This window comes from Callorhinus ursinus, unplaced genomic scaffold, assembly GCF_003265705.2.
Source record: "Callorhinus ursinus isolate GAN/ISIS: 27379988/994484 unplaced genomic scaffold, GSC_fseal_2.0 scaffold9, whole genome shotgun sequence".
Taxonomy (NCBI): domain Eukaryota; kingdom Metazoa; phylum Chordata; class Mammalia; order Carnivora; family Otariidae; genus Callorhinus; species Callorhinus ursinus.
The window spans coordinates 29,496,265-29,509,372 of NW_027397071.1; the positions used below are offsets into that span (position 1 = coordinate 29,496,265).

The 13,108-nt window shown below is 38.6% G+C and overlaps 2 protein-coding genes across 7 annotated transcripts in view; one reads left to right on the forward strand and one right to left on the reverse strand.

The window, feature by feature from the left end:
• CLCA2 (chloride channel accessory 2) overlaps nt 1-13,108 on the reverse strand; it is a 43,701-nt gene that overhangs the window by 26,135 nt on the left and 4,458 nt on the right. For 3 of the 4 annotated variants that reach the window (XM_073896380.1, XM_073896379.1, XM_025872117.2), the window contains 6 exons: nt 10,519-10,627; nt 9,363-9,522; nt 7,123-7,350; nt 3,610-3,840; nt 2,604-2,781; nt 1,461-1,567 (listed from right to left, as the gene is read on the reverse strand). In XM_073896380.1, coding sequence (XP_073752481.1) covers nt 1,461-1,567; nt 2,604-2,781; nt 3,610-3,840; nt 7,123-7,350; nt 9,363-9,522; nt 10,519-10,627 — 1,013 coding nt within the window. The remainder of the gene's footprint in view (nt 1-1,460; nt 1,568-2,603; nt 2,782-3,609; nt 3,841-7,122; nt 7,351-9,362; nt 9,523-10,518; nt 10,628-13,108) is intronic. The other variant, XM_025872118.2, reaches the window with a different exon arrangement.
• ODF2L (outer dense fiber of sperm tails 2 like) overlaps nt 1,609-13,108 on the forward strand; it is a 79,022-nt gene continuing 67,522 nt past the window's right edge. Inside the window, exons 1-2 of one of the 3 annotated variants that reach the window (XM_073896381.1) lie at nt 1,609-1,723; nt 2,629-2,689. In XM_073896381.1, coding sequence (XP_073752482.1) covers nt 2,666-2,689 — 24 coding nt within the window. In that variant the 5' untranslated portion in view covers nt 1,609-1,723; nt 2,629-2,665. The remainder of the gene's footprint in view (nt 1,724-2,628; nt 2,690-13,108) is intronic. The other 2 variants (XM_073896386.1, XM_073896385.1) reach the window with 2 other exon arrangements.

Genomic DNA, 13,108 nt, shown 5'->3' on the forward strand with positions numbered 1-13,108 from the left:
TGTGCTGGGCCTGCATTGTTGAAGGGGATTTAGATGTAGTTTCTGCCCACAGTCTAGTGGGGCTAATGACATACAGCTGGGGAGAGGTGGCCAAGTTTGGGAACATGAGGCTAATTTGAGTCATATGAATAATATTTTGTTAAATTTTTTTAAAAAACTTTTTTGAACGTTTGTTTTTATTTCACATTATTAAAGAAGAAATCACACGGTAGATAATTTGGAAGAGCCCATTGTAATCTAATTTATAATATATGTTCTCATTTATGGTTCACCTTTTTTCACTTCTAATGATGGAATTGTGGTATTGCCTTACTGTGTACATATAATACATATATATAATCTTCACGTTAAATATTTCCTAAGAATAATTTAACTGCCTTCATTGTTCATATCAAGTCATTAACTTGGCAGGTTCACTTACCATCTGTAAGGAAACATCAGATAAAATTTTGTCCAAACCCTCAGTTACATTCAAAATATCTTTAAAGTACTTAGAAAAAATTTGACCCTTTGAAAATGGCTTAATCGATTACAGGATGCCTTTGTGAGCAAAGTCAAGTAAATTGCAATAGTCAACAAGATATTTAAAAATTTTTAGAATTTAATGAAATAGTTGATACTGTTTTTTTTTTTTTAAGATTTTATTTATTTATTTGAGAGAGAGAGAGAAACAGCATGAGAGGGGAGAAGGTCAGAGGGAGAAGCACACTCGCTGCTGAGCAGAGAGCCCGATGCGGGACTCGATCCCGGGACTCCATCCCGGGACTCTGGGATCATGACCTGAGCCGAAGGCAGTTGCCTAACCAACTGAGCCACCCAGGCGCCCAGCTGATACTGTTAATATGAGGGAGGAGCTTCAAAGTTTTTAAAGAAGCCAAAAAAGGATTATGACTGATGAAAAGTTATTATAAAACTAAAATAAAGACAGTTTCTTACTTTTTGGCCTTACTTCCACCCCACCTCCACTCCCACTTTGAGCTACTAGGAAGGAGCACGCTCTGCTTCCAGACCTTAAAAGGCTGAGGTAGCAATTACAGGAAATGACCTAGGGTGGAGAAGAATAGACATCAGGTAAAAGTGAAGTGAAGTGAAAGTGAAGACCAAGAAGCTCATTAAAAGGGGTGCCTGGGTGGCTCAGTCATTGGGCGTCTGCCTTCGGCTAGGGTCATGATCCCGGAGTCCCGGGATCGAGCCCCTCAAGGAGCGGGGCTCCCTCCTCGGAGGGAAGCCCACTCCTCCCTTTCCCACTCCCCCTGCTTGTGTTCCCTCTCTTGCTGTCTCTCTGTCAAATAAATAAATAAAATTTTTAAAAAAAAGCTCATTAAAAGCCTTCTGTGAAAGAATTATTCCATATTCAAATAAGGTTAATGAGGCAGTTAGCACAATTCATCTCTTTTTCTTGCTTCCGTCTCCCTGCCCTGCAGCCCCATCTGTAAGTGTAATACCAAGGAAATCCTGACCTGAATCCGTTGTTGAAAAATGTCTCCGGTTCCAGAGGAAATTCTACTGAAAGCATCAGTCATGCTGTTGGAGTTTGATTTATCTGGAACAAAGAACTTTAAACCTCCTGAAATACATGATTGGGATGTTAACTATTAAAATGTATAAAATAAAACAAAAAACATGTTAGGTCTTTTCCAACAACCTTTCTTATGAAAGAGGGCTAGTTTTGGGGAAGGAGTTCTGCTTGGCTTGCTTTGCGTGGCATCCTACCAGCCACATGGTAAGTGCAGAGGTGAGTGGTTTTGTCTGTTTGGTTTACAGTTGTAATGTGAAGGTCTAAACATCTATCTGGTACAGGATAAAAACTCAGTAAATATTTATTAAATAGTCTTGTAATTAAGGTAATTTGTAGACAGCCTAGGGTAATTGCCATCTATCATTGGTATATATTTACATTTACATTTATATTCTGATAACATTGTTTTCAAAGATAATTCAATAAAATCTAACTTTCAGTTTTTAAGTCAGCAATACTCATTTTATTGACTATAAGAAATAGAAGATAAGATTATTCCATGCCTCATTTGGAACAAAGAAAATATGTATCTTACAATATGGTATGTGTCCTTATCATGGAAGTTAGTGCATTTAATCTTAAACATATTTTTAGCTCTGTGATTATATATGCTCAGATTGGTTTAACAAAGAAATGATAAAATTGTATTTTCATTGGCTGTATATAATTGGCACCTTCTAAGGAAAATATTTAAAAGTCAGCAAAATTTGGGGCATTTGAGTGGCTCAGTTTGTTGAGGGTCCAACTCTAGATTTTGGCTCAGGTCATGATCTCAGGGTTTTGAGATCGAGGCCAGTGTTGAGCGCCACTGGGCATGGAGCCTGCTTGGGATTCTCTCTCTTCCTCTCCCTCTGCCCCTCCCCCACTCGTCTCTCTCCCCCTCTCTAAAAAAAAAAAAAAATCCACAAAATTTTGGCAGATTTTAACAATGATTTTTATGTTGTTTTCCTTACGATAACTGTTTCTATTTTTTTTTCACTTAAGCCAGACATTCTATTGACATAATCTGAGCTTCATGGTTGTGCTTTGAATATTCAAGTTAAAGGAAATGCTCTAAAATACAAAGTTTTTGAAATATATTTACCTGTATGATGTGATAATTCCTCCAGATTTTCGACCACAGATGAACCCAGGGCAATGGAATGAATGGTTGAACCACTGCTGAGCACGGTGAGTAAGCAGTTGCCAACATGCTCATCATTTCCACTAGTCACTAATATCATCACAGAACCGTAGGCTTTTCCATTCAGTTTTTCAACCACCTGAACATACAGTATCAGTTATTTGGAAGGAAATATAATTCAAATTGTCTTATTGAACGGAAGAATTCACTCATTCCAGATTCCCCACCCATGAGGCATATGCGTCTTTGAGGTCCTCTGTGGCTCGCTGCTCTCCATGCCCATCCCCTTTCTGTCCTCAACTCACTTCATCACAGGACTTGTCACCCTACGTGCCATTGCTGGTTTGCTTGTAGAGAGGGACTCTTCCTGTTTGAATCATCACAACATGACCCTGGTTTAGAATAGGGTCCATGATAGAGGTATGGGAGCACATTCTTATGTGTTATCACTGCCTCTGACATCCAGTGAATGACCAATAAGAGGACTTAGAGCAGTCGTTCCCAACCTTGGCTACACAATAGAATTAGATAGGTCTAGAATGACTATACACAGCAGCCAGACATGCTGATTTTGGCTGGAAAACCCAAGGGTAAAAATGGCTACAGTTGGGATAGTCCCAGAATGGATAGAGATGGTGTTAGAAATTGTCCAGATGATGCTGAAGTTCCCCAGCCTTGGCCATTGTATTTATTTATTTACTCATTCCTTCAACAAGGTTTATTGAGCAACTATTATGTGACAGGTACTTTGCTAGGCACATGGGGTTTAATGGTAAATAAGATATGGTTCCTGATCTCAAAAATAATCCATCACTACTGTCTTATAGTTGAGGCTGTTATGACCACACTGTAACAGATAACCCCAAATTAGAATCTGTTATTAGGGCAGATAACCCCAAAACAGATAACTACAAAATGAAGGAAAGGAAAGTGATGGTGATTTGAGGCTTGGGGTGCTCTACTGTACCTCAAATCCCTTCTTAAGCCCTGAGCAAATGCTGGTTTCTGCTTCCGCTGACACAGTCATAGGCAGATGTGAAACCAACAGCTTTCGATCATCATCACTGTTAATTTGGTGTAGTTGGGCTCTGATCTCCCCTTTGCTGTTGAAACTGATGATGCCCACAAAGGTATGAATTTCAACAATCTGCATCAAGTAAAATTCTGCTGCTTGTTGCAGTCGAAGGAGTCTGTCAGCCTATGTCCCAAAAAGGAAAAATGAAGAAAAATAGTAACATTTGGTTGGTAGACAAAAGTATGACTAAGCAACTCAATCAGCAAATATTTCTACAAATCACTGAGCAATGTCAGACTGTAATTTTTTGAGCTGTAAAGAGTGATGCAATGCTGGAATCTTGTTTGATTAATTGCAAAAAATAAATGCTTTTCAAGGAGGGGGGGAGAGTGGTTTAGAACCCTGCCCCCAACAAGTTGTTCATATTTACCACTCTCTAAGAACACATATTCCCACTATTTCGCTCCAACTCAGAATTCAAGATCTATGAAACCAGTTAAAACTAGATTTGTAACTGCTTCTTTTAAAATCCAGTCTGGATAAGAGGAAACACTGCAAAGAGACCTGATAGTAGAGAGAAGTAGCAGTTAGGGGTACGTATGCTGGCACTATCCTCTGTTATCATGGTCATCTTAGGTTGGAAACTTCATCTGTAAAGTGGGGATAATATTTTTCTTAATTATTAAAATAGAATTGCTATGAGGATCAACTGAGATACATATGTGACAGTACTCTTATACTTTGAAGTGTTAACCAGTTCTAAAGTAATATTACTGATCAGGTTTGGGCAGGTGATGTTACTGATGTTCACTAGGATCACTTGTTTTGAAGGCTGTGGGAGCAGCAAGCTGAGCTTCAGTGACCACCTGCTCAGTGATGACTGTAGTCTCTATCTCCAACCTAGACATCTCCCTTAATATCTGGACCATTGCACATTGCTTAGGAAACATCACCAATTTAATGTCCCATGGGTATCTCAGACTTGACACACTGAATTCATTGCCTCTCTTCCCAAATACTGTTTCTCTTACAATATTGGGAAGTAACTTGGTAGAGTAGATGAAGCAAGGACTTTGAATCTGACCTTCAACTTTTGCTAATTATGTGACCATAGAGAAATTACTCATCTTTTTTAGCTTCAGTTTTCTCATCTGCAAAACGGATATATAGTCAGCACCCAGTAAATAGCAGCTATTGCTAACCATGTCATTAAGCCATCATTCTTTTTTAAAATTAGTTCATTAATTTTTTAAAAAATTTTAAAATTCTTAATCATGATCTCCATTCCCAACTAGTTAAGCCAGAAAGAGTCGAGACAGAAAGAGAGTTGTGGGGAGAGGAGTACAGGGAAAGAATCTCAAGCAGACTCCCTGATGAGCATGGAGCCTCTTGCGGGGCTCCATCTGATGACCCTGAGATCATGACCTGAGCCGAAATCAAGAGTCAGACGCTTAACCGAATGAACCACCCAGGTGCCCCAGATTGTGAGCATTTTGAAGCAGAGACTATGTTCTGTCATCTCTGCATCCCCCAAGCCAGCATAGTACAGGCACCTAATGAATGAATGGCCATGATGGTTCAAGGACAATACTGGCAGGAAAAGGGAAGGAAGTTTGTTTTGCTGTGAGTGTTACTTTAAGCTTATTTCTCTTCTACTTCCTTTAGGTCTTCTCTCAAGTAAAACTATCACTTTCACACTATCTATTCTTCCTCAATAGAGTCAGCTAGCTAATATAAATTATCCTGAGAACATATTTAGAAGATCATGCCCTAGTCAGCTGCAGGTAGGCAAGATTACAAAATTATCCAGAAGCTGAATGTATTAGTGGTGCTCCTAATATTTCAGAGACAAGCCAAAAAAGGCAAATTTTCCAGGACTGCTGGTCCAGAGAATACAAGAGGATAAACTCTTCCTTAGGACAAGTACTATAATAAAATAATAACTACCACTTTATGAACCCAAAGCTTAATATTCATTTTCTCATTTATTGCCTCTCAACAACTTTATGAAGTAGATGGTGGTATGCTGGTAAATGTATTTTAAAAACTGGATTTCTGGCAAAAGAGAGAAGAGAGAGAGAGACCCTGATTTGTTGCAAAATTGACAATTTCTGTGCGGTAAATACTCCCACCATGGCTGATTTCAAGCTGTCACTTGTGACGTCACTGAAGGCAGAGCTGGGGAAGAGATGTGTAGTAGTAGACCATGCAGATACAATAGACCAGAAATAATCTTAAGAGCATAGATCAGAGATCAGCAGACATTTCCAGAAAAGGGCCAGAAAGTTAAGTATTTTAGGCTTGGTGGGCCATATGTTCTCTGTTGCAACTTCTCAACTCTGCTGTTTTAGCGCTAAAGTGTCCCTAGATAAGATGTAAATAAATGAGCGTTGTGTTCCAACACAACTTTATTGATGGACACTGAAATTTAAATTTCATATAATTTTCACATCATGAAATATTATTTTCTTGATTTTTTTCTAAGCCATTTAAAGAATAAATCCATTTTTAGCTTGTGGGCTATGCAAAAACAGGTGGTGGGCCAAATTTGGCCCATGAACTGTTGTTTACTGACTCTGGTCATAGATAATAGGAAAAAAATAGTAGGAAAATAATTAGGAAGTAATGACTTTTAAGCATTTATTATGTTTGTTTTAATATATCTTATTTAATTCTAAGTCTACATAGTTTAATTTTTAATAATGGCTATATTTAACTACTGGCTTGCAAATTTCCTAAAAATTTAACAATTGACTCCAATGAGCTAATATAACCTGGTTCTGTCACAACACTAAAAGCAGGTATTATAATCCCTATTTTATAGTTGAGGAAACAGTTCAGGAAGTAGGTATTATAATGACTATTTTATAGTTGGGGAAACAGTTCAGGAAGGTTATTTTGCTCCTGATTAAAGACAGTAAGTGAAGAAGCCAGGATTTAATGCACATCTGCCTGGAGACACTAAGCCTTTAACCACTATCTGAGAGTTCTGAAGCTTCCAGGAGTGGGTTTCTGGAAGGCTGTGAACTTCCTGGATGACTGAGGTATGGTTTTCTATTCATGGTCACGTGGAAAATACACACACAATGGATATGCACACTCTTTGCAAACTCACCATTTCTTACCTCAGCAAGGGATGTGTACCAGTGAGTGAAATATGGTCAGACTAGAGATTCTCTTACACATCAGACTTTTGGAAAAGGGTCTTGGTAGGAAAAAAAGTTGCAATTAGTAGCAAAAAGTCAGGGCCAGGGATTATCTGTGGGTTTCATTTATCTGCCTTATCTCAATTTCTGGCCTACATTCTAAATTTGTTCCTCTTGTCCCCAAGAAAAGACGAAATGCATGATGATTCCAAACCTTTGAACTGTCCACCTCTGCCCTTAACCTCTGAAAATGAAAAGAATTAAAAACTAATAGAAAAAAAAATAAATGGTTTACAGCCATTTTGTTTCAAAATATTACCTCTGCCATCTTACTGGACACATCCAGGACTAAACACACCACTTTGTCGCCAGCCTGAATAAGGGAGAACACAGGAGGAGGTGGAAACTCAGTCCCGTTCATGGCACAGCTATGATTAAAGTCAGCAGAGTCTGCGATTACATCCCATGCACTTCTGAGGCTGCACATTTGGTTCTGTAGGTTTGGAGCTTCTTGGTTGTGGGTATGTGCAGTACAGAATTCAACCACCTAGAAAAGGAACAAAGCCTATCAGAGAATAAAGGCACTCCTCCCATATTAGACATACTTCTCCTTCTCAAGCAACTGAAGGTAAAAGAGCATGGTAAGCTGAAACATGAGATATCAGAAGTGCTATATCAGTCCTTTATTAGTTCAAGAATGACAGTGAGTTTACAAATATACCTTCACACCCTTTGCTTGAAACATTGGCACCCTTGTGGTACTTGCGATCAGTCTAAATTATAGTCTGTTTGCACTTGGTAACAGAGAGCAGACTGTGTATACATATCTTAGTCTTAAGAAAACAAAACAATCTCCCGCCTTTTTTAGTATGATAGTGTGTTAAAGTAAACACTCTACAAGATGTGATCTCGGTCAGCCTATTCCTTGGAATATTTAATGATCCACCTTCACCTTTATTTATTGATCAGTCAACATAAATCGATCTAGTTCAAATATTGATCTCTGTAAAAATAGGATAAGGAAAAAAAAACTTAAACCTACTTCCTGATCTTTTCCCCCATTTGGAAATAGAGATATAATTCATTTAATAATACTAAACATATGTCACTCTTTTTTAAGGTATGGTTTGCATTGCAAAGTAATAAGTTACCGCCTATTCCCAGTGGCTATATTACTGTAGAGTAGATACTTCCTGCTAACAGAGCCATGGGAGCTTAGAGCTAGAAGAAACCTTTCCAGTCCCATCTCTAATTTCATAGAAGGGGAAGCTAAAACTCCAGAAGGTTGATAATTGCTCAAGGACATGGTTTTCTCAGTAGCATGGGGAGACAAGAATAGAACCCATTTTTGTTGTTGTTTTTTGTTTGTTTTTAACTCTTTTCTCTCTTTCGTGACTATGGTTAGAGGACGGTGAAATTTTTTTGACTGGATATTAATGATTAGGTCTTTCAAAGATTCACATACAATGTGGATGAAATATGTGGAATTAAGTTGGCTTCCAATATTAAAGCTATAAATTAAAACCATAATGGATCGGACAAGAAATGTGAAAAATCCCTTTAAAGTTACAGAATGACTTGTAGCCTTGACTAAACCAGACTGAAGAAAAAAAAGTTACTTAAAGAAAAGAATGCATCAATATAAGGGACGTTGGTCAGCCGTGGAAACAGAAAACTTCACAGAGGCACGTGCCCATGTGGTCTCAGCACCGTGGAGGGGCGATGACACACAGACATGAGTTTCAGGTCTTTGTGAAAATGGATGGATAGATCAGGTCATGAAGGCTGATGCAAGTAAGCCTCTGTTAGCACCAGTCTCCCTCCTTTCTGATTCCATTCCCTCCAAGCAGGCTTATGTTGAGAAGCACACACAATTTTCCTTCAGAGAAAAAAACAAACTGGCTAAAGGATGCAAGTATTGGATCCCCATGAGAGAGTACTATTTTTAAATAATAATGTAAAAAATGGTGTTCTAGATCCATACACTAGTCTCTTGCCAATGCAGAATCCTGACAAGGTTAAGTTTCGGAACCTGAAAAGCTAAGGGTTAGTTGATTTCTCTTGGTAACACCTGGTTTTTCTTTTTTAATTTCTATGCTATGCAAAACAAGGGAAAGAGAATTAGGAAACACAATTAAAGTAAGAGTTGTTTGCTACTTTTTTTGTGTGGAGATGCTGGGGAATGGTTTGCTACTTCAAATGAGAGAAATATAATCATGTGTTATATCACTCTTAGCAACTTGAAAACACTTCTCCTCAATACCACCAGATGAGCAGTTTATTTTGAAGTTTCCAGAGCTTCCTTGTTAAATCACCTTCCCTAGAAAGCAAATAATCACTTTTCTAAAGGAATTTTTTTTTTTTTTTGGTGATCATCTTTGGGGCCTCAGTGTTTTTTCTTTTATCTGTGAAATAAAAACTAGGTGAACTCTAAGGTCCCCAAGCTCTAAAACATAGTGAATCTTAATTATCTTTTTGTTTAAAGACTTCAAACATATCAGTCCATCTTGGGAAGAGATGGCATGTTGTAGGAGTTTGTCATTCCAAGGCCATACTTACAGAAGATAAACTTTGCATGAACATTATTGATGCAGTTGCATTTTGGGTGCTATTGTATATAAACATACAACCTTCTTTGAAAAGTTTACTAATAATACAGTTTTCTTGAGGGCAAGGGCCTTTTTCACATACAAAAATGCCTGTGATGTCAGATGAACACCTAAAAATAGAAAGAGAAATTGGGTCTATTTCAGAAATACTTAGGTTTCTTCTTCATTGGCTCATATAATTATTTGTTCTAAGGCTTATAGCTTGCTAGATACACATAAAACATCTTAAAAATTACTCCATTAAGAAAGTTAATTAATTTAGAAATGCACTCCACTTTATTTTAAAGCATTTGATCTGGATGAGGAATTCTCTATTGCCAAGGGTTTTACCAACTAAACAGGGTCAAAGGAAAAGATACCAGGAAATTAACATGAACTTTTGGAGTCCCAAGGAGGAGCATGAGTGATAGTATCCTGAGTCACAGCTTCTTTGAGGTCATTGCCATTGGACATCAGAGCAGAAGAGTGTGGCGATGTAATGATGATATTTAAACGGATTCTTTCCTAAATAAGTAATCTCAAATACTACCAATGGGAGTGAAGAATAATATGAACTTTAGAAGAGAAATATCTTAAAAAAAAAGAGAGAGAACTATCTTCCAATTGATGATCAATTGATAATTGGTCAATATCTACCAAAATTACAGCTGAGGGTACATTTTTGGCTCAGTAATTCCTGGAAACTATTCAACAGATATATAGGTCTGCCTGCATACATGAGAAATGACATATGTATAGCATTATGACCTACAGTACTATTGGCAATAACAAAAAATTGCTATCAACCCACTTGTCCAACAATAGGAAACTGGTTGAAAACGAGTGAGATGATACATCCACACAGTGGGACACTAAGTAATTATTTTTAAGAAAAAAAGAATGAAGAAAAATATATATTCACATTTATTTGGATTGAATGAATCATGGAACACTACATCAAAAACTAATGATGTAATGTATGGTGATTAACATAACATAATAAAAAAAAGTTTAAAAATGAAAGGATCTCTTCCTTGTCAATTAGGTTTTAACTGCCATTATCAACTTCGTTTTACAGTAAAAAAAAAAATAAACAATGAATTTTAAACATGAGAAAAAGTACCAACCTTGTTACTTTAATTTGGTTTTGCCCATTTATGTAGAAAGGTTTCTCATCATTGTATTCATCGAACACACCCCAACGGAGATGGGCCCATTCGTGGACAAATACTCTACCTGTGGAAAAGAGAGCTTCGGTTTTGTGTTCCTAAAATCTCAGCAGTGGGCCTTGCTAAAAGGTGAAGATGTAGCGTCACTTGACTATATATACTCACTACAAAGGGTTGAAGTGTAATTCTCCCACTTTTCTCTTCCTCACCTTCCGTTCCCATCTCCTGCTTTACCCTCTACCATCACAAAAGAGGCACTCTGAAAATATATTTAGTCCTGTAAATGCAGACCAGTGATTTACTTAGTGCATACCTATTTGAAACTAGCGATGAGCCCCGCATTCTCTCATTTCCCCAGTGAAGCTGCCTAACACATTTCTATTTAGCTTCTTACAGGCCTACCATTTCAGGATTAGGGGAAGGGAACGAAACTTATCTAAGTACAGTGAACTGAATGCTTATATCCACCCCCCCAAACCAAATTCATATGCCTCATGTGATGGTATTAGGAAGTGATTAGGCCTTTGAGAAGCGATTAGGTCACAAAGGTGGAGCCCTCATGAATGGGATTAGTGTCCTTATAAAGAGACCCCAGAAAGCTCCCTCCTCTTCCCACCATGTAAGGACACAGAGAGGAGATGGTTGTCTATGTACCAGGAAGTGCATACTAGACATCAAATCTGCCAGTGCCTCAGTCTTGGACTTCCCAACCTCCAGAACTGTGACAAATAAGTTTCTGTGTTGTATAAGGCACTCAGTCTGTGGTTTTCTGTTATAGCAGCCCAAACAGACTAAGACAAAAAAACAAGCAAATAAAGATTTCCTTTCTTTAGTCTGTATTATCCAAGCGTACCTACATTTTTTCTTGTAAGTAAGCCTCCTCTCTAGAGCAACGGCTGAAACCCTGAGGCCAGAGAAGGATAAAGGAGTAAAAAAGGTCATAAACCTCCTCTCCAGCTTGGATGATCCGTTCTCTTTTATTTTATCTCTGATTCTCTGTGTTTATATTCGTCTCCAACTCTTGGCTCATGGAAAACAAATCCTTTATATCTTTATCTCTTCTCTAAATTTTGCATTTCCTTCAGTGTTCTAGTCAAAACTACTCCCCAGTAGAAGCTTTCAGGATTAACTCTCCTCTCAAAGTGCGTTTTTCCTTTTTTTCTGAATTCTTTTAAGTTCTGGGAACCAGGAAATGTCTGCAGAGCTGACTGAGGCTGCAGCATGTTGTGCAAGTTTCATACCGTGGGACAAAGGAAGGGAGGGGAACTAAGCGGAAGGTATTAAGGAAAAGTTTGTGCCTACTCAGGGAATTTAGAAGTGCTGGTGAAGTCATCATCTATTTGTGCAGAGATTATCAGCACCTGTTAGTTTCTGGGGAAAAGATTTTTTTTTTTAAGTATTTTATAAAGTGTGTTTTATACAGTGTGTTGCCCCAGTTCCCACCAGCCATACTGAGGATAACAGCAGCTATTTAGATTTAAATGGGAGTAAAGTGAAAGCATCATTTGAAAGGCACTACTGTTAAAATCAGAAACAAAAAATTAAGCATGGGATAGTTAGCCCTGGACCTATTGATCTGTTCTCTGGACAGTTTCTCCCTCAGATCTCATCCACTAAATGCCAGTCTCCAAACCTGTGACCCTGACTTCTCTCCAAAACTCCAGCCATCCACAGCCACCCCAGGCTGAATCTTTCTGCCAGGACAATCCGCTGCTCCCCTCGCTCAACTTGCCTAGATCCAAACTTGTGGATTTCCCACTGAAACTATCCCTTCTTACTTCCGACATAAACCGGGTTTATGTTCCTTAATGCTGCCACACCCCATCACCCTGGCCTTTCACTCTGTAGCAGGCAGACTTCTAGTTCTCTTTTTCCCCCTCGGGAATATCTCCCATCACTTAGAGTTGTTAGGATTAAATAAGATAACATTTGAAAAACAGCACAGCACCTGGCACACAGAAAATTCTTCATTGTTCTTAATACTCTTTCCTGTCCTCACCTCACTGCTTCTATTCTTATTCAAGTCTTATTGTCTCCCATCTGGACTTCTAGTTATTCTCCTGATATTCACTTTCCCCCTCTCTCATTTGAGGGAGCCAGATTATCATTATTATACAGCCAGATTCATCTTCTGAAAACGCTTTTATGTTGGTTTCACTTGGGTGCTCATAAGCCTTCAGTGGCGACTCGCTAACTTGGGCAGTCGGGTCTCCCCTTCAGCTACCCCCTCATGCATTTCAGCCTTTTCTTCCACTACTTCACTCCTCACAGTCTCTCTGCACCATCAGTGTGCCTACTGCTCTCATCTCTCAAATATGCTCTGGATCCCTCTGCGGCCGCTTTTTACTCATACTCTTTGCCCTGTTCTCTCTCATCTTTCCATTTACCAACATGATATTAACCTTGGACAGCCTCTCCTTTGTGAGGCCCTGGCTGAGCACCCTTAGTGCAAAATGTTCTCTTGCTGAATTCTTGTAGCACTCACCGTCTGGGCCACCAAACTGGTGTCCAACTGTTTTTTGGCTCACTTTGTCTCTTACCTTTCATG